A 23098-nucleotide genomic window follows, 5' to 3' on the forward strand; every position below is an offset into this window, starting at 1 on the left:
GCTGGTATTGTAGTTACTGCAGGGGAATAATCCTTGTTCTTAGGAGATATAAGCTGAAATATTTAGGAGTGAAGTGTCATGATGTCAACAACTTACTTCAAATGGGTCAGTAACCATTTGAGCCTTTCAGAGGGAGGGAAGGATGCAGAGAAGGCAATATTGTTAAAACCCAGTAAATAATAAAAAGGTACTGTATTTTATATTTTATTCAACTCTCACTTATCACAGAGTCTGGCAAGGAATACACCTCAGTAGATGATGGCTGAACTGTAGCAGCAACACTGCTGAGTTCTCTAACCACATGCATTGCTTTGCTCAAGAGAATCAGTTGCCTTCCACCCTATGAGCTTCTGATATTGGGCTTTGAGCAGCTGTACAACCAAAAAGCCCAGCAAACAGCCATCTCTCTCCTGGTGAGCTATAAGGCCTGAGCTCCATATAGACTTCACACAGCTTAACATTTTTTATTGTAACAGTCTTTGTAAAGGAAAATAAAGATAGGAGAGAAACTCGCCCACCATATTCCAAAGAAGGGAAAGGAAATCTGGGTTTGGATGTGACAGTGGGTCACCATGTCTGGCTTGATCCAGATAAGGAGGGTGGAGACACCGGCTCATCTTCCTGGACAGCTCCCCAGGTGTCCCTCTAATGGCTTAGCTGCAGGTGGCACGCGGCTCTCTGATGCCCAGCCCGTGATCCAGCTCAAAGTTGGAAATTGCCTGAAAGGCTGAAGACTCGCACCTGCGTGGAATTCACAGGGATTCGGGGGCCTCTTCTGGCCTCAGTCTCCTGGTGTTTTACGTTTTCATTTCATGATGATCAAACATACAGTCTAGCCCAGAGGAGGAAGACCTCCCCTTTGGCAGCCCTTCATGCAGTGAGATGGACCTTCAGAGGTTGGCCAGCCCTCTGACGTGGGCCATGGGCCAGAGGATGGCATGGGAGAGAGCAGACAGATGATGGGTTTGCCCGACATGCAGCTGCCAAGGAGGGTTTTCTCGTAACCAGGGGCTTCTCTGGGGAATAGCAGTGAGGAGATGTTAGTAATGATAGTGGCCGTCGATGTAGCACATACCCTGTCCCAGGCACCGAGCTGGCATTTCCCACATCCAGCCTCAAAATGTCAGTAATCCTGGGGGTTCAGACCTAGGCCTGCCTGACATTAAATTCCAGGCTGCAGAGTGCCCCCTACCCCTGGGAATACAGACGATTCCACCAGCTCGTGAGATCTGGTGTCTGAGTGCTTGGTAAAGTTCTGGATTCATCTGAATGGTAGATGGAATTACTGTTACTCTGAGGACACAAGGACCAAGAAACCCTCCACTCCATGGTTCTCATTCATAGCTCCAGCACCTCAGAAGAGAAACTCTCTGCGATCAGCAAGTTGACAAGTAACGTGGTTGCCCCTAGTAGGGGCGAGGTTCACCTGTGCACTGTCACTGAGTGCCTGAATCGAACAGAAAAAATCACTGGGGGAGGTGGGAGGCAGATTCAGCCTCCATTTGGACCCACCAGCATGGACATGGTCCACTGCCTGGAGTCTGTTCAGCAGAGCCCTCCTGTCGGCAGGGAGGCCAGGAACTCCCTGGTTCCAGGTGGTGTGGAGGCTCTCCATCTGTGCGGCATCCTCTTGTGGACAGGGAGCCAGGGCTCGCATCACAAAGGGAGCTTCTGAGCCAGAAAGATGGTGAACGGTAAGTCCAGTGAATCTTTGGGGTGTGAATGAATGGAGGGTTTTGCAGAGGTGAGTGGCATGGGCCAGAGGCTCGGATTCCCCTGTGACCGGGAGCTGATCCCGGAGCCTGATCCTTCAGCTTCTCCCCTCGCACGAAAGGTGAACTGGGCTGAGTTCTCCCCATCTCCCCTCGAGAACCAGGACCTGGAATGTGGGCTGTATGTTTGGCACAGCATGCATTCTGTGGCTGCAGGTGGAGAGGATGTGTTTCTGCACGTCCAGATCTCTGTGTGGTCAACAGAGCAGGTGGCTATTTGCCACAGAGGTCCTGGCTGTTGCTAACCCCAACAAGCAGGAGATAGTCTTTTGTTTCCCCTGCCCTTCCTGTGCCCATCAACAAGGCTGGCAGTCTGGAAAGCAAACAGCAGCTCACACACACACTTCATCATGCTTCTCCCCTCCTCCCCCCACCCCCATCACACATTGCCTAAAACTTCCCCCAGCAAAACACACTGTGTGGCACCTCTTCCACGGAAGCACCCTGCGTTGGCTCTGCAGGTCCCAGGCATGTTCACGCCCATGCATGTCCCCACGTGGTAGAGAACCACTGGGGCTGGGTGTTAGCTCTGCTGGGCTGTGGTCTTTTTACAGGGAGACAGGTAGGGGGTGTCTTAGGTTGAGTTCTCTGGGAAAAAGATTCTGGGCAGGCGATTTGGTGCAGGATGTTTCTTAGTGGTCCAGGAACAGCACCTGGGGAGGGAGCGAGGGATGCAGGATTGGGTGGAAGGAGAAGCTGGGCTGCAAGGCGGTAGCAGCAGTGGCCTCAGCCGATCCCATTGGGGTAATTCTTCAGAGAGGTCACTCGCCAAGGCAAGCAACCAGGTTTTTGTACCCCTGTATCTACCAGTCGCTGGATGTGGGCTTCTGCCAGTGGTAGGGGGCAGGTGTGACCTTGCACAGGGCAGCTCCCTTCGGAGAGGGGGTTTGTGAAGTCGCCGCAGGCAGCATTCCCAGCCCCGGGGAGAACGAATGACCACTACAGGGGGTGGTCCACCCCGTGGTCCAAAGCATCATATTGTGACCTAGCTAAGCACACCCTTAAAATTCGGAAGAATACAGATAACGTTCTTTTGCTGCTTCTACCACAGTTATTATACTTAGCGAATTGTTTATTTTAAAATAGTGCCAGGCCTGAGTTCTTGACCTTTGGGTATCAAAGTGCCTGTATCCTTGAAGCCAACAGAGGAAGCGTTTCACCCTTGGATATCCTCTCTCTCCCCTCTTAATGGCTCTTTGACATTTTCATTCTCTTTTGTATCCCCCCGGCCCCCCCAACCACACCCCAGTCTTGTGGAAATTGACGGATCTCAGTGGTGTAGGTTCCCCACTCTGGCTCATGCCAAACTCCCAGTGTGACGTCACTGAACGCCGGGTTGGGAAGAATCGCGTGTCAGTCTCCAGCACATCCCTGAGTGCGGGAGCCTCAGGGAGGGCGGGAGCCTCGGAGAGGGCGGGGGTGGGGGTGGCCTGGCCTCAAGGCCCTGAGGCAGTGGGCTGAGGCCTGCGTGTTGGCAGGGCCAGGCTAGCCTGCTTCCCTCTGTTCTGAGGGCCCGAGCTGGCTTGTGTGTTGAATGGCTTCGGCCTGGTCTCCTTCCCGTTCCCCCCAGTTCTATTCCTTGCACAGGATGTGCCCCTGAATGGGAATCTCATTTCTTTATGTGCTGGTTCCTCAGTCCTTCCCCACTGCCAAGCTTCCTGCAGGAGAGTAACACGAGGGCTTCCAGCAGGGGGTGGGGGTTGCAACGAGGGGGAGGGGGCCTTCAGGGCAATGATTCTGCCCTCTGGTAGGACAGCTGAGCCTTTCACCGAGCCTAGGTGCTCTGTCCCGCGGGCATCTTTGAGTTGGTGCTGAGTGATGTCTTCTGTGTCCTACAGTTAACAAGAGCCAACATTTGGGACTCTCATCTCTGGTAAGCGCTTTACCTGTGGATGTCCGTTAATTCTCATAGTCACCGCAGGAGGCATGTAGCATTATTTCTCCCCACTTTACAGATGAGGAAGCTGAGGCTTAGGGAGGTTTAGGATTTGTTTAAGGCTGTAGCAAGTATGTGGTCAAGCAGGGTTCAAACTCAAATCATTGATTCCAAAGCTCGTGCTAAAACCCATTTCACCAGGTATCCTCTTGGGAGGAAAGACTGTCCATTGTCTGGTCCTGTGAGGTGAAAGGAGGGTGGATAAAGTGGCCTTTCTACTGCACTTTCCTATATATAGTGTGTGTCCCGTGCTGAGTGTCACTCCACCTGCACCTCCGATCTCTCCTCGGCGCAGGGAGAAGTGTGTGTGTGTGTGTGTGTGCGCGCGGTGAAAATGAAGACAAACACCTCCACACAGTGCTGCAGTGTTGGTGCAGCTGCTCCTGCACACACAGCCGAGCTCTGCATGTTCCACTGTTCCCACGTTTCCACAAGTCACACCCCGTGCCCTCCCCCCACAATGTATGTCACCATGCCACACACTCTACGACACCTTCACTCAACCCCGGCGTCTTTGGACCTGCATGCAGTCCTTCCCACCCCCTTGAAGCCTGCACTGTGCCTTATCCCGGCTCGTGCAGTGTGTCACACACTCACCCACCCATCCACCCACACTGCCCCCCTGCCACGTGCTCCTCCTCCACGTAGCCCACGCTGGGAATTGTGCCCGCACTGTGTGCTGCAACTCTACACGCTCCCAGTGCACGGCGCAGCACCTGGTGTGGACCCTGTGCCTGGCGCCCCACCCCTCACAACACAGTCCACAGTACCTGTCCCGGCTGAAGCTGTAGGACGTGCCCTTCCCTGGCCTGTCCTCTCTCTCCTCGCCCCAACGTCACTGGCGTCAGGATGCTGGAACTGCAGGATTCAAGACACACCCAACCACTGGAGGTTGTAACAATGTCAGAAGGGAGGGAAACAGCCTGGCAGATTTGTGCCTGTAAGAACATCCCCTCCTCCAAGCCACCCTTGAAGCCTAACAGGTTGGGCACAGATGCACATCAACTAGTATTTCTTTCTAAAAATGCCACACATTCCATGGCTGCGTGCCCAGGCCCTGCCCAGAGAATGCTGGGTATCGTCAACCAAGATGCTCCTTTTCAAGGGGCGATGTGACCCGTGGCACAGGGACAGGGTGGGATGGAGGAAATAAAACATTCCCCTGTCATCTCGGGCCCTAGCATCCTGCCCAGGTCCCCAAGGAAGGCCCTTGAGAGGTCCCAGAGTCCTCTCCACTTGTCGCTTTCTCGTTTGGATCACGTCGTTCATTCACACCTGCAGCTGCTCTGTCTGCAGTGCTTGGTGTCGCTGCCTCCCCCGAGGGGCAGCTCCTCGGGGTGGGGGAGTTGGGAGGCGTGGGGAGAGGCCCTGGGAGGGCTGGGGGCCGGCGAGCTATCAATCAGTTCTCGCCTCCACACTTGTTGCGTGAACTTGGCTACTGAGTCGTGGCTCCTGAGTGGTGGGACCTGGAAGAGGAGACTCAGGGTGGAGACTCAGTCCTTAGTTCCAGAACCCCTGGCATGGCCAGGGGTGGAGGTGGGGGTGGGTTGGGGGTCGGAGGTCCCCTGGATGAACGTGGGCGAGTACTGATAAATGTCACCTTAGGGGGAATTAACCTGCCTAACTGGAGGGCAGAGGCTTCCCCCTCCCAAAGGCTGGGGTCTGGGGGCAAGGAGAGATGAGGGAGGAGGGGGCAGAGAAGGCACTAGAACAGCGGTTCTCAACTGAGAGCAGCTTTCTCTCCCCAGAGGACAGCTGGTGATGTCTAGAGGGTTGGCACAGTTGGGCAGGGGGCACTACTGGCATCTAGTGCAAAGAGGCCAGAGATGCCGGTGAATACCCCGCCATGCAAACGATGGCCCCACCACAGAGCCACCTGACCCCAAAGGTCCACGTGCCCAGAAGGGGAACTCCTGGAGAGGAGCCGAGGTTGGTCTGATGGGCAGAATGACCTCTGCTGACAGAACGTGGTTGACAGAGAGGAAGTCCTGCTCCGCATGCGTGGAGGGAGGGAGTGAGGACCCAGAGTGAAGGAGCAGTGACATCCAGCCCTGCATCACCACCACCCCCCGCCCAGTTCTGCCCAGAGACAGGTTCTCCAGGTTGGTGTCGGAAAGAGGCTTCCTGCCTTCCCGGGGGCAGGGAAGACCCTGGTGTCCTCAGAGGGGCGGGGGTGGGGTGCTCAAGAACCTGAGCAAGAAGGCTTGATGGGCTGGGTGTCTTCTTGGCTATTAAGTTTCAACCTAGATCTTCCCCATGCACTATCTGTGCCCGTGTGCTTCCTTCCCAATCCCCACCAAAGCTGAATTACTGCTTCCCCACCCTCTGTGTTCTCGTCATGCCCTGCACTGTTCTCTCCCTGGCATTTTCATGTCAAATTGCTGTTGCTGATTTGCTGGTGGCTGTTCCCCATCCGACTGCTCCCAGATGGCTGTGTTTTCTCATCCTTGGCTCCCCAGCACCCGGCTTTATCAACCAAACACCTAAGATGTATGGGCATGCTGTTGACAGAGTCAACAAATGCGTGATCTCAGTGGATACACTAGCAGCTAACAAGTTTTTGTCTAAACATTTATCTTCCCTGGGGGAACCACGCAGTCCCTCTCTTTATGCGCCCCTTCACCCTTGGAAGGGATGTGGGACAACTCGAGGTCTTCTGTGAGTCAGAGGCAGGAGCTCTCTGCTGTTTCCTTGAGTGCTGCAAGGATGTAGGTTTGGGGCTGCTAGCAACCATCATTCCCAAACGTGGAGAAAGCCCATCTGGGAATAAGGCCGTATGCCAAGAGAAGCAGAACTGGAGGTGGAGCAAAGACATATTTTGAACCCCTGGATCCAACCATACCTGAAGTCAGTCATGCCTTTGGACTTCCCAGTTTTTGTTTTCCATTGGGAGTTCTGTCACCATCGCAAGTGTCCTGATTAACATGGTGATGTGCTGTCTGGGGGGAGAGCCAACCTGTGATCCTCTTCTCACCTCCTCTCCACTCGAGCCTCCGACAGGACAGATGTTCATGTGGCTGACTTACAGCCAATGGGGCAGAATCCTCAGGCCAGTGGCTCCTGCCTTAGAATAAAACCCACAGGCGTTGGGCCGAGATAACACTAAGATCGGGGGTTGTTGAGGGAGGGGCCTGGCAATGGAAATAATGAGACAGTAGACTGAGAACAGGAGGGGAAGTCCAGCTACATAGGAAGGCCTGTTGTGTGACTTTACCTGGTCACTTGGCCTTTCTAAGTCTCAGTTTCTCATCTGCTCCTGACTGTCTCCTTGAGAGGATGTGAAATTCAAATAAAATCAATTAATTTGGGTGAAAGGGTTTGATAACTTTCACAGCCGCTGGAATTGGGGTGAAGGGGACCAGGGAGTAGAGCCATTGGAAAGGACAGAAGCGCAATTGGCAAGGGGAAAGGACAGAGGGGAGCGCCCGATGAAGGTGGCCATCCCCATGGAGAACTAAAGGTGGGTGGGTGGGGGGGCAAGAGGAGATTTGGTGTGTCCTGCTCAGGCCTGGGGACCTTGGAGTCCTGGTGAGGGCAATGGAGCTGGCCAGGAGGTCCTACCTCCATTATTCTCATAACCAAGAACCCAGGTAAGGGACCCCAGAAAGATGCTCCTGTTTCACTCCTTGGCAGGATGGCCACTGGATCGAACGTTCCTATGGGGTACAGGCATTGCTTCTTCCCTCCTCCTGTCCCAGGGCCAGCTAGCCGAGCAAACGCCTATTGCTTTATGTAGTTTACATGGGGGGAGGCTGGAGGGCTCGGTGGGGACCTTTGCTCCTCGACAGATCAAGCTGCAGGACTGGGACCATGTCCAGCTAGTCTCAGGACAGGGACCCTACCTTCAGGCCTCATAGGCCAAGAGTGGTGGATGAATAACCGTCCCCAGGTGCCAGGCCCTAGACTGGATGTTTGTTGCAGCAACTCTGTGAGGTGGGCTTATCACACCTATTTCCCAGGGGAGGAAACTGAGGCTTCAGAGGTCAGGTAAAGAACCCAGGCTTAGCTAGAAGGGGAGCAGTTAGAATTTAAAAGCCACTTTTAAAGGAAAATAGTGGAACATTTTTGGGTGATGGGCTTTGGAGTTAAAAAAAAAAACCCAACCCTTTAAATCTGTTTTGCACTTGACAGGCACTTTGCATTTATTATTTTTGTGAGTCTTTTCAAACAATCCTATAAAGTGTTTTTTCCTCTATTTTACAAATGAGGAAAGTGGGGCTCAGAGAGGGGAAGGTTTGTTTGGAAACCTACCCAGGGAGTCAATAGTGGAGCTGGGCTCAGATACCAGTCTGGCTGTTCTCAGGGCAAATCTTCTCTGGACTCTTGCTTCCTGGAACCAATTCCAGGGGGTTCTTTCAGGGCCCAGGACTCTCCCTTGGGCCCAGGGCTCTCATGGGGTATCTTGCATCTCAGTGTCTTATCTGCCTAACATTTATACTAAGCCAGCCTGGGGCACTCAGGTCCGGGAAGATTTTATGGGAAAAGGCTGCCACCTTGCGGCTAAATAGCAAGCCCACCATTTACCAGGAGGAAGTGAGGGCTTGGGAAGGTGGGGCTTTGGAAAGAGACGCCAGCTGGTGCAGACTTGCTTTTGGAGGGCTGCTCAACAGCCAGAGGGCCAGCCTGGGCGTCGGAGGTAGAGTTTGAGGTCCTTAGCTGCCTCAGGATGGAAGTTGGGGGTTGGATGTGGGCACAGTGGATCAGAACTTTTCTGCAAAGTCCCGACTCCGGCCCGTCAGAAGATTCCTGAAGGTAAGCCTAGGTTTGACTCCTTAAACCCTTCTCCCGAGGCACTGGTCCTTTAAACCTGCGTGGGGGTCGCGAGAGGCCATGTTGATGTATAAGACACTTCCCCTGCAGACGCCCCCGGACCTTGGGGGACTGGATCCTCCCACAGTGTTCTACCCTTTACAGACACTGCCCTCAACTCCAACGGAGTTACGGAACCTTGTCCTCACTCCTGAAGCTAATCCTGTGTCCTCACCTGGGCTGTTACATTCGGCTGTTGCGGTCCCCCTGGTTCCGTTCTCTCTACCCTCTCCACAATCCACTTTGCTAATCGAAGGATTTCCTAACATATTTCTCCCCACGGCGTGTAGGAGGCGGCTATCTAGCTGCTCAGCCTGACTCTCGTTCCTGCCACGGGGATCTCAGGCCACGTGCCTCCTGTTTGTCTTCAATCAGTGCTCCTCAGCCCTGGCTGCACGTTCGAATCACCTGGGGAAGCTCCCACACCAACCCGGGCCAGGCCACGCCCCCTCGAGGCCCCGGGTTGATTTGATTGGCCCGGGCCCTGGAGGTCATGGTTCAGAAAGCTCCGCACGGGGTTCCTCCGCCGCCATTGCTCCGGTCCCTCTGAACGTCTCTCCCCCGCCGCCGGCTTGCGTGTGTCTTCTCCCCTTGCAGCCCGCGCGCACCCCTCGGTCCAGGCAGCCCTCCCACCTTGTCGCCCCGCGCTCTCCTACCTGTGAGTACCCAGCTCTGAGGCTCGTGGTCGGAACTCGTGGTCCTGCCCCACCCCGCCCCGCCCTCACGTTTTTGTGCCTCACTTCTGTGCCCCCCGGTGAGCCCTTGGTGTCACCGCTGGTTGGCTTGTGCGCTTGTTCTCACACCTTAGACTGTGAGATTTTGGACCACGTTTGGTTTCTCTTTGTATTCCCAGCTTACGACGGTGCCCAGGACAACATTGCGCTGGGTGACTTGGGAATGCTGACGGAGGACTGGATGGATGGCCTTCTTAGGTAGCCAGTCTTCACATTGCTCAGATGTCCAGCTCCCCCAGTGTCATCCTTTCTGGAAAGCCCTTGAGGCCGCTGAGCAGCGCGCTCACGCTGAGAGCGCCTGTTGACGTGCCCTGGGGCTGGCGCGGGGCGGGGGGGGGGCTGGGGGGGCAGCGTGGAGCGGGATCTGAGGGAAGGTCTTCCTCCATCCTCCCCTACGCCTGCAGAAAATCTCTCCCGCACGACGGATCAGTCATGCCGCGAGTTCCACTCTTAGAAAAATCTGTGCTTGGAGCAATGGTGTAAAACTCATAAAAACATTTACTGTACTTACGATGTGTCCGTGATATATGCACCATCTCATTTAATCATTATAGCAGCCCTGTTCTCACCCGCCCTCATTTCCAGGTAAGGATTCGGAGACTCCGAGACTCAGAGATGTGGAGTTAGGTGGCAGAGACCGCTGGGACTCCCCCTTCTCCAGTTTCTAACTCTTCCTAGGTTCATAGACTACATTTTCCATTCTCTTTTGCAGTAGGTGGGTCCATGCAGCCCCATGGAATGTGGGTGGAGGTGATGTGTGTCACTGCTAGGTGTGGCCCATTAAAAATACAGTAGTTGCACTTGTGATCTTGGATCTCTTTTTCCATCAGCCAGTGGAACGGAGAGGACTTTGAAGATTCCAAGGACCTGGAAGAAGGTGGAGCAATGAGATGGAAGGAGCCTGGGGCCCTGAGCTGGAGCAGAGCCTTTCCCAACGCCGATGCACAATGGAGGTGAGTGGAGTCAGCTTTTTCTGTGTTAACTTACATTGGCTTTATCTCTTACAGTAGCTAATGTCATTTATCGTGATTAATACATGTCGCCTTCCCAAGTCCTGTGTTTCATGAGCGGTCGAGGTAGGATCTGTTCTCGTCGGGCTGACTTCAAAGTGCGCAATCTTAGCCCTTGAGAAGTCTTCCAAGAATCGTCTGTCAATGTGCAGATACTTCTGGAAGAGGTCAGGCATTGCATCCTGGTCCTTGCAGGACTGGCTTGGGGGAAGGCAGGAGAGGATTTTTTTTTTTTCCTTAAGACTGTCTCCTCCCATATCATGAGTTTGTGTGTGTGTGTGTGTATCGTGAGGGGCTGGGCTGGCCTGGGTATAACAGAACATTCACGGGTAATTCAAAGATGGTTGGCATGAAGGAGAGTTCCATGTTCAACGGAAACCCTGGAGACACGTGATTCCCCGAGTGCCGCACCATCTGCCCACCCCTTTGGGTCTACCTGTCCCCTGCCCTGCCTTCAAAGAGGCTGGATGGGGCAGAGGAGCTCTGGGCTGGGCGCACGCACATTACCTTCTTGCCTGAGGTCCGCTCCCTGTCTTGGTTGGCCCCACTGGCTGCATCCACCCCGGGGAGAAACATCACAGTAGTTAGTTCCCAGGTGGTTCCCACCAAACTGGGATTCAAGCTGGCCTCCCCACCAGCTGGAGGCTTCTGTGAGTGTGTATCCAAGGAGTCCTGACACCAGTCAAATTAAACCAGACCGTGGACCAAAGCACACGGGAGGCGCTGTCTCCTACATCCTGTCCTCCTGGAGGGCAACGGCCCCAACTCCCCTGGGGAAAACACGGTATGCACACGTGCTTCCGAGGAGGAAGTTGTCCGGAGTGTGTTTGTTCTCCTGTTCGCTTTACTAACTCAGAGCTTGCTCTGCTGATTATAGGGCCCATGGGGTCTGACACCGGGTATGAATGAAGCGGGTTAGCCTGGCCTCTCCCCACCTCTCCTTCCACCTGGGGAAGATACTCCTGGCCTGGAGAGATATCAGAAGGCAGCGGTGACTCAGAGCACTTGCAGGGTCTCAGGGTGACATGCCACTCAGACTTCCTGGAAAGGTTTTGAAATCAGCCATAACTATGTTTGAGTCATTCCACCACTTACAGCTGGGTGATAAGTGGCCTCAGTTTCTTCCTGCAAAGTGAATGATACTAGGAGCTTGTCCTTGCAATCTATCTACTCAGTTTACTTCCATTTCCTCCTTGAAGGCCACCAGCCTCGTCGTCTCACACAAATGGCCACATCAGCCCCTCTACCTGTCCTCCACACTGCATCCAGAGGACTTGTTTACGAAATTAAAGCTGACTCCCTCTTGGTTTTAGTTAGAAAAAAAATCCAGTCTTTAATAGGTGAGTCTTCTGAACCCTGCCAACCTCTTCTGTTTTCCTGCCCAAGTGGCTATGTGACCATAGTCCCTTTGCACATACGGTTCCCTGGCTCTAGGAAGCATTCCCTTGTCTTCACCTGGTTAACTCCTTAACTTTCAGACCTGTCACTTCCTTTATGTTCTCAGTCTAGGTGACAGCCCCAATTATGTACTTCCATAGCTTTGAAAATCTCTCCTTCTTGGCACTTAACATCCATGTCATTTTCACTTCTTAGTGTAATTGACTGTTTTCTGTGTGCAGCCCTGACTGTAAGTCTCATGAGGTGAGGGCCCCTATTTATGTCTGCTCACCTCCTTTATCCCCAGAACGTAGCACAGGACCTGACACAGGGCAAGCTCTCAAAATAATGTTTTTGAATGAATGAAAGGTGAGGAAATATTGTGTGTAGAGAACTTAGCACTGTTCTTGGCATGTAGTCAGCATCCATAACTATGAGCTATTAATGATACTACTCTTATTCTGACTGGAAGACTGGTGGGGAAAATTTCATCCAAATCATAAGTGCAGTTCTTACTTAGCCCTGAGTGTGCAAGTTTTGGGGTAAAGTGATCTAGTCTGGAAGGAAGTACACACGTATAGGCATGCCCACACAGAGCCACACGAACGCATGTGTGTTTCCCCCATGTTGCGAGGGTGTTTGCCTTCAGTTTCCCGCCAGCACCTTCCAGGACTAGAACGTGGCAGCAGGGAGACTGTCCCAGGAGGGCTGGAAAGATCTGTCGGGGCACTGATGGGTCTGAGGGTCCTCATGACCCCAGGTCCCCCCCGCCCCGCTTCTTCCCACCTCTGCTCCGTGCACAGCGGGGGCTGCAGATGGAGGCAGTGATCAGTCTAGAATGTACAGCAGTTCAGGGAACAGGAGCTGCCTCTGACAAAATCTCCTCCAGACGTTCAAAACTCCGTCTCTGCCTGTGCGTCCTGACAGGTCCCCCTTTCTCCCGAAACTTTGACTTTGCCCTCACCTCAAAGCATTTCCACAGAAGACCAGTGTCCACAGGAGTTTTAGAGACTTTATTTATGTATAAACAATTTAAACACTTTGCCATAAATTATCTTTGCCTGTCCCTAGTCTTTGCTTAGCAGCAAATTAAAATTAATATAAAAACTCGATGAACAATTCATACATGTATATTACAAAAAAGTTCCTGTACCAAAGTTCTTATTAGACATTTTTTTGTTCTTTTTTTAAACTTTTTTTGTTGTTTTTGTGGGTTTTTAAAATTTTTTTTATTCTCTCTCCTCGTGGTGACTGTCATGTGATTGTCTCAGTTTCTGGACCAAACAAACACACTAATAATTTAAAATCTCAAACAGTGATTGTGCCTTGAGGCTTATGTATGTACAGGGTGATCTGAAGTGGTGCCCGTTAGCAAAAGAGTGTCACAATGCCACACCTCTACTGCAACTGATACCCACAAACTACAGAATCTAAACAGACTACACCCTGTAATTGCGTATTACTGTCCACAATGGAATCTTCAAAGACAAAAGAGTATGAAATTGATCTGTAGTGAGTATAGCCACCATTGGAATTAAATTTTACACTCTTGCGCTCAAATAAATTAGCTCAGGCCGAGACTAAATTGGGACCTGAGAGTTAAGTGCTGAACGGTATTATTTCACTTGATTTTCGATATGAATTTCCTTCTTTTTTTTTTTCCCTCGTGTTTTTCTATATATTTTTTTTCTTTAAAAAGTATTTCCAGTGCTCACTCTTTCACTTTTATCCCCCCCCACCCCAGTCGCTACACACAAATCACCCCCAAAGTCGTGGTTTAAATGCACCTGTATTTGTTGAAAGGAAAACGTCTGTAATTTTTGTCCAACAGGCAGTCTGAATCTGTTCTCAGCTGGTCCGGTGACGCTGGCCCTCACGGATGGATGTCTGTGCGTCGCTCACGTGTGAATGAGTGAGGTAATAGAGCATGAGGCCGTCTTGTCTTCATGTCTTTGTTTTTCGGTCGGTGTGTTTGTTTTTGTTTTCTGTGTGTGTGTGTTGTGTGTGTGTGTGTGTTGTGTTCTTCTGTTCCTTTTTTTGGACACGTCGCGTCTCTTTGCCGTGAAGACCCAGAACAAGTGGGTCATATCTTAGGGGAACTTGGAACCTTGCCGTGTGTCCGTTCATTCGTGTGTTCTGTTTTCCTCAGGAATTCGCGGCCGGGCTTGAGTCTACTTCAGGAGGTGGGACTTCTCGCGTGGGCAGTAGCATTTGAACTCAAAAAATATGAGCTTTCTTGCCACTTGGGTATCCTAAAGCAGCCCGGCCTTAGTGCCCCTGGTAGGTCTTCATCTCCTTAGGAGAGGAGATAACAGTCACTCCCGCTGAGCCATCCGGATGAGGAATGGCAGCAGGTTATTTTGTTACCTCTTTCCCATCTCGTTCTGTCTTAAAAACTGGATGTTGCTGCTACTGTCTGCCAGCTCGGGGTACTGCTCCACCGGGAGCACGTAATAGCCCTCGTACCCTTGCACGCGGCCCGCGCTCAGGAGCTGCTGCTTCTCGCCCTCCGTCCACAGGCGGCTGCCCTCTCTGCCGTCCCTGGCTTTCTGCTGCTCCTTGGCCCAGGCAGTGCCCAGGGCCCTCTGCCTGGCCTGGTCCAGGACGCGGGCCTTCTCTTCGTCCAGGGTGTCGGGGGTGAGGCCGTAGCGGACGCTCAGCAGGAGCGTGGAGTACTGGAACTCGATGTTGGTGAACCTTCGAGTCCTGCCGTTGACCAGCAGCGTGGGCTGCGACACGGTCACATTCACCCCGCTCTCTAGCACCTTGCGGCCGATGGTGGTGCCCAGCGTGACCAGGTCGCCGTCGGCCGAGCCGATCTTCACAAAGTAGTGGGTGTCCTTGCCCTCGATGGTGTAGTGCATCTTGTCCAGGTAGTAGGCGTTGTTCAGCACGGAGGCCACCTTGCGGCTGTCCTCGCTGGCGATGCTGGACACGCCGGTGGTCACCCGCCCTTCTTTGATGGCGAACATGATGCCTTTGCCGATGATGGGCGTGGTGGTGGCGAACCAGTGGCCCGCTTTCTCTCGGATGCTGGCATGGAGCTTTTTGGAAATGACCTGCCCTTCGAGAGCCATGAAGGCCTGGTTATGCCTCTCGGTTGTCTGCTGGACACCTGTAATGAGCTGCGGGCAGAAGAAAACAGAGAGCTGAGGAGGGGGCAGGGCGGCTCAGTGACAAAGGCTCAGGAGGAGGAAGGCTTGGGTGCTCCTGCCAGAATGAGTCTTGTGTCTGTCGGGATGGGAGCGGGGATCACCCTCCCTTGGGAGCTGGGGCAGGCTGGCTGGTTTTCCAGTGCTCTGAGGGTGTGGCCTGTCCACCTCGTAACCGTGCCACTCACCGAAGAAGATGGTGGGGAGGTTCACCACCTGGCCGGCAACTGCACCCAGGCCTCCCCTCTTACCCCGCCTCTCCGCTGCTGCAGAAAAGCCACTCTGCCTGCTGACGGTTCGGCAGTTGCCTTACCCACTTCAGAGCCAGGAACACCTTGACCTGGAGGGCAGGGCGTCTACCTGAGCAGCTGTGTACCCCGCTGCTGGGACCTGCGTGTCTTTGCGTCCAGTGCCCTGGATGTTCATTAACTTCCTGGGGTCAGGACCTTGCTCCTTAGAGTACGGCTAGCAGCTGGGGAGTCCCCGGGCCCCTGTCCCGTTAGAAAAGCGGAATCTCTGGCCTCACTCTTGACCTACTGAGTCAGAAGCTGCATTTCAACAGGCACTCGAGGCGGCTTGTGTGCATATTAATGTCTGGGAAGCACCAGACTAAGAGACGCTGGCTTGGTGGGCCAGGGGGACTGTCCCTGGGCTTTCTGAGTCATTTGCTCTGGATCCTAGCCCTGCTTCTGCAGAGTGATGAAATCCCCATTATCTCCTTGGCCTTGAGTTCTCTACTCACAAATTACAACTCATCTCAATTGGTGGTTGGGGGACAGGCTGGGATAATGGAAGAGGCTGTGCTTGGGAGGCAACGGCACTTAGATAAATGAGCAAAATGATGGCTATTCATCCACTGACTGGTCCCCAAGGGGCAGAGCTGGGAGAGCGCTGTTCTCAATTACCCAGAAGCTCTTCCTGGCCTCTCTCTAGTCTAGTTACACAGCCTGGACAATTACTCAGAGCAGCTGAGACCTTGCGGACTTTCACTGGGCCGAGCGTGGGTTCCGCAGCGGGGAGTATCTAAGCCGCGATGTCCAACTGTGGCCGAGGTCTCAGCTGCACCCAAATTGAAACTGACCGCCTCTCAGTCGTTACTGAGACACCCAAGCACAAATTATGTTCTGAAAACTCAATCTGTGCACATTTGGGCCATAAAACGCTGAGGTTTTATGTGAAGCATAAAAATGTTCTTTAATGGGACAGAGACTGCAAACCACCATTTTATTAGTCCCATAAAAGCCAAAAGGGTTATGATCTTGGAGTCAGTGCAGATGGTAGGTTGCTACTGGACTTCTCTGTGCTGTTGTTAACCAAGGAGCGACTCAAGGGTATATTACTGAACAGATAATGATGCCACAGTTAAGGTAATAATTGAGGCTGGGAAGAAATATGTGCTGTGCCAGACAGGCGACAGCACGGACTCACTTTTATGTGAAGTCACCATGTTTCATGCCCCTTTTATACCCAGCTCCAGTGTTTTCCTCCGCTACTGACGCGCCCTCGGCTCCCACACGGTTCTGTTTGCCAGCGGGAATGATAACCATCTTCGGGATTCTCAGCAGGAACCTCCACTTACCTGTCCGTTCTCACTTGCTTGACTCTCTGACAATTCATAGGGAGGAGGCACGAAATACATTTTGGCTCTTGGAAAGCCAGGAATTATGTTGCTAAGCTGAAATCCAAACATCACAAGCCAGCTTTTCACATCTATGGTGGAAACAAAAATAAAGAGTTCTGAGATCATGAGGGGTGGAAAGCCACAGAGGACCTTGGAGAGAGAACAAAATAAAACGGGCGGATGGGTATAGGGTCCAGCAGGAGGGGGAGGCGAGGGCCTGTGAAGTTCTCCTGGTCGGGACCCAGGGCTGCTTTACATGGATTCTAGGAAGCAGACATCCTTCTGGACGTGGTCAGTTGATACCCCCCACGTGGTAATTTAGGACAGTGCTGGAGTAAGAGAGATCGACGTTCAAGTCCCCGCGCTGTGTGACCTTGGGCAAGTTCCTGCCCCTCTCTCAGCCTCGGGTTTCTCAGCAATGAATTGGGATAATAACTGTACCAACTTTACTGGGTTGTCATGAGGATTGAAGGAGAAAATCCATGTAGAGGGCTTATCGTAGTGCCTGGCACGTGGGTTGCTCAATAAACGTGAACTTCATTTGGCAAGTATTGAAGGCCAGTCAGTGTGCTTAGAAGCACAAGACCCAGTGCTGGGCTCGACGTGATGATGGTGAAGTCCGTGCAAGACCCCTGGGCAGGGCCAGCTGCAGGAGGCCGGCTTGTTTCGGAAGCGGGGTTCCCTGAGCGTGTGGAGTGCAGAGAGTCGTCTGTCTCCTGAGATGCTTTTTTCTCAGGTGCCTGCTCTTCAAGGAGAGGTCAAGAGAGAGCCCTAGGTGCTCAGAGTAAGACGGCCCTTCTCTGCTAGGGGTCCAGACTGAGTGGGCCCCACTGTTACTCTCACCACCTCTTTTCCTGAATTCCTTCTTAGCGATTTCATTATCCAAGCCGTTGATCCTTCCAGCATCCCCGCCTCTTAGGTTTTTGATGATCCTTCCCCCACTAACTCTCCTGCTCATCCTCTGGACCTTTGTCATCACCAATCATTTGGATCCCCCGTGATAATCATTTCCTGTACGTCACCCTCTGACCAGTGCCTGGACTCTTTCTAGTTCACTCCCCTTTTGTCACCTGACACCCATGTTCCCTGATCTCGGACCTTCAACCTACCCTAAGCTTCTTTTCTGTCCCTCAGCATCTTGGTCTCGCTTCTGCTCTTTCCTAGCGCACATCCCGCGGTCGATCATTAGACTCATTCCCTCATGTCTGTTCTCAGAGCCTTGCCCTTTTCTCACTTCAGCACACTTCCTTGCCGAAACCACAATTTTGGTTAAATCAGAGAAGGCTCTGCCTTTCTGTGTTTGTCCTTGTGCGGCCCAAGGGGGCAGCAGACATGAATGTAACCGTGCCGACTGGCGTCTCTTTAAATTCCCAGCCACAATCCCAGTTGTGCCTTCCCACTGCCCTGCAATCCGACTTGTCCCGTCCTCCGTTCAGTCCTTGCCCCATTCTCCTGGGTGATTCTGCCTCTTCTCATCTCTCCTAAAACCTCCCACACCTGCTTTCCCTGCTTCACTGTAGCAGCTCACCTTGTTTCCTCTTCTAAGAAAACTGGTGAAGCCAGAGGGGACTTCCCCTAAACTCTCATCATATTTACCACCATCGGCACCCATACTCCCCGCCTCCTTCCCCTCGTTACTCTAGATGAGCTTTCAAATCAAACCTGCACTAGGTCACGTTCATTTTTGCCCACTCAAGGATGTCACTCCAGCAACCCCCGCCCCCCATCAGTTTACTCCCTCTTCTAATGGATCAGCCCCATCAGCTTACAAACACGCAACTGAATGTCCACCTTAAAAATTCCTCCCTTGTTCCTACTTCTCCCTTTAGCCATCACCCTTTTCTCATCCCCTTTACAAGAACTTCTCAAACTCACAATAATTCTCTATACTCAAATTCTCCCATTCTCTTCTGAACCAGGCTTTGCTCCCAAGTGCTCATGAAAACAACTCTCATCAAGGCCACAGATGACCTCCATGTTGCTAAGTCCAATGTTGGCTGTGGTCCTCATCTCATTTGACCTGTCAGAAGTATCTGACCAACTGAACGCTCCTGCCCCTCTCTCTTTTTCTTGGCTTTCTGAACATGACAGTCTCCTGTTGTCCCTCTCGTACCTTAGTGGCCGCTCCTTGTCCCTCTTTGGTTCCTCCTCATCTCCCTGATCTTAATGTCAGGATATCCTAGACTCAGTCTGTGAACTTCTTCTCCACTCTACCTGCTGTTACAAACATGGTGACCGTATCCAGCCTCAGGGCCCTAAATACCATTTACATGCTGGTGCCGACTCCAAAGTCGGTATCTCCGTCCAGGACCTCTCCCTAGGCTCCAAACAAACATACCTAACTACACTTCAAACTTCTCTCCAAACTAGAGTTGAACTCCTCATCTTCCTCCTCACACCTGTTCCACCCAATCTTTTCCATCCCGGGTTAGGGCAACTCCATCCTTCCAGCTACCATCCTTGGCTTTTTTTTCTCACTCTCCATGTCTAAACCATCAGTAAATATGCTACTTTTTAGGGGAGGAGGGTATATAGCTCAGTGGTAGAGTGTGTGCTTAGCATGCAGGAGGTCCTGGGTTCAATCCCCAGTACCTCCATTAAAAAAAAATAATAATAAAATAAACCTAATTACCCCTCCCACCAGAAAAAAATACTTAAAAAAAATTAAAGTAAGGCTCACATAATATAAACTTAATCATTTTAAACATTTTAAAGAGTCCAATTCAGTGGCTTCCAGTACATTCCCAGTGTTGGACAACCGTCCTTTCTCTCAAATTCCAGAACACGTTTGTCACCCCCTAGAGAAACCTCGTACCCACTGGCAGTCATTCTGCGTTCCCCTTTCCCTCGGTCCCTGACAGCCACCACTGCTTTCTGTCTCTGTGGATATGCCTGTTCTGGACATTTCCTATAAATGACCTCATCCACGATGTGGCCTTTTGTATCTGGCTTCTGGCTTCCTTCTCTCAGCGTAATGTTTTCAAGGTCCATCCATGTTGTAGTCTGTGTCAGTATTTCATTCCTTTTTATGGCTGAATAATATTCTCCTGTTTGGATATACGGCATTTTGTTAACTCATCAGTTAATGGATATTTGGGGTTTACACTTTTTTTTTCACTATTATGAATGACGCTATTAGGGACTTTCATGTACAGATTGATTTTGAAAATCTGCTTTCATTTCTCTTGCATATATCCCTAGGTGTGGAATTGCTGGGTCATATGGTTAAATCCTTTACGTTTATTTTCTTATGTTTATTTATTTAATTTTTTTTTTACTTTTACTTTTAAAATAGACCAGAGTGTGTGTCGGCTTCTCGCCACTTGCCCCACCTCCCCCACCACGCCCACCAGCTCCACCCTGGCGTGTCACCTCTTGCCTGGACTTCTGACCGGCCTCCCCCTTGACCTCTGTGCTCTGCACACTTCGTCAGCCCAGTGGCTGGAATAAGCCTAGAGACACGGGCCAGACCCTGCCATGCGTCCGCTTAGCACACCCCAGGGACCCCCATTTCTCTCAGTGAGAAAGTCTGAGTCCTCATGGTCTGCAAGGACCCTTGCCGTGATCGCTCTGACCTCACCCTCTCCTGCCCTCTCTCGCTCACCCAGCTCCAGCCTCTGTGCTGTTCCTCAAACATGTCAGGTGCACACTCACCTCGGGGGCCTTGCCACCGGCCACCCCTCTGCCTGGAGTGCACTTCCCTAAAGGGATCTTCTGACTCTCTCACTCTTTTCCCTTTTTCAAGTTGTATTCAGATGTTGTCTCTCCCACAAGGCCCACCTCAGTCACCAAGTTTAAACCCCACCCGTCCCCAGCCCCACAATCCCGAGTCCCCTTCCTCCCCTCAGCCCCCCACCCCCACCCCCAGGGCAGTGGCCACTCTCTTACATGCTGTCTCATCTGGGTGTTTATTGTATTTACTGTTTGTTGTCTGTCTCCCTCACTGAGAATGTAAGCTCCGCCAGGACAGGGAGTTAAAAAACCTGTTTTATTCACTGATGTCTCCCAAGGCAGGCCTGGCATAAAATAGGTGCTCAGTAAGCATCCGTGGAATGGATGAATGAACAAACATTGAACAGATGGGGCAAACGCTCCCGTGAGCAGTGTGAGTGACAGAGAACTACCTGTATCTGCCTGAGAACGTGCTTCTGAAGGGGCTGAGTGAGGTCTGCCTCCCTCCTGCCCTGGGACTGCTGTGAGGGATTTAGTGTTGACTGTGCTGTTGAGCATACAGGCTGGGACAAACCCCCTCGTGGGAGGGACTCTGGGATCCATGGCGCATGCACTGGTCTTGGGTCCAGACTAGCTCCTTGAATGACTTGGCAACTGCACGTATTAGTGATGGCCCGTTGAAGAGTCATTTAACATTAATAACCATAAGGGAAATGCAAACCAAAACCACAGTGAGATACCACCTCACACCTGTCAGAATCGCTGTCATCAAAAAGACAAGAAACAATAGATGTTGGTGAGGATGTGGAGAAAAGGGAACTCCTGTGCCCTGTTGATGGGAGTGTGAACTGGTGCAGCCACTGTGGCAAACAGTGTGGACAGGTCCTCAAAAAACAGAGCTGCCATGTGAGCTAGCAATTCCACTCAAAGAAAACACTAATTTGAAAAAAATATATGCACCCTAGTGTTCACTGCAGCATTATTTACAACAGCCACAATATGGATGCAACCGAAGTGTCCACTGACAGATGAATGAATAAAGATGTGTCTGTCTGTCTATCTATCTATTCATCTGTCATGGAATATGACTCAGCTATAAAAAAGAACGAAACCCTGCAATATGTTTTACAACATGGATGGACCTGGAGGGTGTTAGGCTAAGTGAAAAAAGTCAGAGAAAGAGAAGTACTATGTATGTTTTTACTTAAATGTGGTATCTAAAAAGCAAAACCAATGAACAAATGTAACAAAACAGAAACAGATTCACAGAGACAGAGAGCAAACATGTGGTTGCCAGAGGGGAGAAGGGTGGAGGAATGGGCTAGAGAGGCGAAGGAGATGAAGAGGTTATAACTGCTGGTTATAAAAGAAGTAGGTCAGAGGGATGTAATATACAACACAGGGAACACAGTAGTGTTGTAGTAACTTTGGTGCATAATCTATAAAAGTACTGAGCCACTATGTTGTATACTTGGAACTAATATAATATTGTAAGTCAACTATATTTCAATAAAAAAAGGTCATTTAAGAATACAGATTTGAAATTGCCTTCAAAAGTGTGGCAGCATCAAGCAGAGAGAAGCCTGGCGTTAGTCCAGCAAGGATTGTATATATCCACGGAGCATCTCTGTGCAAAGGAGGTGCTGAAGGCTGTGCAGTGTGGATTTCCAAACTTTGGATCTTCATGGTCAGCCTTTGTGATCACCAGTCCTGATTGTTTTGCCGTATCTAGGTATCACCTGGACCAGTATTTACTATTTAATTAAAAATACTTTTTTTGCCTTTTCTACTTAAGTAAATCCACTAAACAAAACAAAACAAAACAAAAAACTTTGTCACTACATTTATGAGAAAGCAGACTCACTTGAAAGCAAACAGAAAATAACTGTAAAATTAAAACAAAGCAATGCAATTAAATTGGAGCATGATTTTGTTACCTGCTACTGAGGGAGTCTTAGACCTGCTCTCTCCATTAAAAAGGGAGGTTAGAAGTGTTAACGAGGTGTTAAATACATGCCAGCATCCAGAGGAGGATAAAAAGAGCACTGAAAAGAGACTAACTTTCCCCACCTTTGTTCCCATGTTATTTAATACCTCATCTGAACAACATATAAAACCACCCCATCTTTCACCAGGGATGTGGAGGGTGTGGAGGGAATCCCAAGAAATGCAGGCGAGGTCTTCACCCTTAGAAGAGTCTCCCCATCCTGATCTGTTCCCTGTAGGGATCCCTCCCTAGTACCCAGGAGGCGATGTTACGAAGCCCCTGCCTTGGAGACCAGACATTTCAGTGGCAGCTGCCATGAACAGTAATAGCTCATGTCATCTACCTGTTTTGTTTTGTTTTTTTTAAAGTTTCTGTCACGGCTTGTTTTCTGAATTAAACCTATTCTGGAATGTTGCTTGTCTATTTCTGCAAAAGGCACTTCTGGCATCACACAGACGCCCCTCCTCCTTTCAAAGTAATTGGTGTTATCTGGTGACAGCTCCTTAAACACTCTGTCAAGAGGGAGGCCTTGAGGTAGGAGCTGGCGACGTGGCCCCTCCTCCCAGCTCATCCCCCCCCCCCGCCCCGTGTCCTTCACGTGCGTGTGCCACTGAAGCACGCGCGCTCTGGAAGTCACTGTCAGCCCCACAGGTGAGGCGCTACGTGAAGACACAGGAGAGGGTGGGAAACCGGACCCCACAGAACCCGACTTCGTGCTCGCGTGTGCCTGGGCTTTGTGGGACCTGCCGGGGAGAAGGGTGGGAGCCAGAGTCATCCTGGGTGACAGCGAGGAGGTTTGCTTCCCTGGAAATGTAGGGGTTCGGGTTTGCCCGAGCAATGCCACTCAGGGCGGGGCTGGGATCTGTTCCGGGGTCGAGCTGGAGGCCCCTGGAAACCCTGGAGAGCTACTCAGGTGTGGTGTCCTCACTGCTCACCTACACACTCCCGGCTCCGAGCCTGTAGCTGCTTGTGAGTGAATGCGTTCCTACGCTCACCCCCTTGCGATCAGCACAGTGTTGCCAGTGAAG

At 51.5% G+C, this 23098-nt stretch overlaps 1 protein-coding gene and 1 long non-coding RNA gene across 8 annotated transcripts in view; one reads left to right on the forward strand and one right to left on the reverse strand.

The window, feature by feature from the left end:
• Positions 1 to 8279: 8279 nt before the first annotated feature.
• The window catches only part of LOC123613405 (uncharacterized), a 38116-nt gene continuing 23297 nt past the window's right edge, over positions 8280 to 23098 (forward strand). The window contains exons 1-2 of the long non-coding RNA XR_012501596.1: positions 8280 to 8460; positions 10082 to 10204. This is a non-coding gene — a long non-coding RNA (uncharacterized LOC123613405). The remainder of the gene's footprint in view (positions 8461 to 10081; positions 10205 to 23098) is intronic.
• TENM2 (teneurin transmembrane protein 2) overlaps positions 12613 to 23098 on the reverse strand; it is a 404559-nt gene continuing 394073 nt past the window's right edge. For all 7 annotated transcript variants that reach the window (XM_074350320.1, XM_074350321.1, XM_074350315.1 and 4 more), the window contains 2 exons: positions 16370 to 16500; positions 12613 to 14763 (listed from right to left, as the gene is read on the reverse strand). In XM_074350320.1, the coding sequence (XP_074206421.1) occupies positions 14002 to 14763; positions 16370 to 16500 (893 nt within the window). In that variant the 3' untranslated portion in view covers positions 12613 to 14001. The remainder of the gene's footprint in view (positions 14764 to 16369; positions 16501 to 23098) is intronic.

The sequence above is a fragment of the Camelus bactrianus genome, chromosome 22 (assembly GCF_048773025.1).
Source record: "Camelus bactrianus isolate YW-2024 breed Bactrian camel chromosome 22, ASM4877302v1, whole genome shotgun sequence".
Taxonomy (NCBI): domain Eukaryota; kingdom Metazoa; phylum Chordata; class Mammalia; order Artiodactyla; family Camelidae; genus Camelus; species Camelus bactrianus.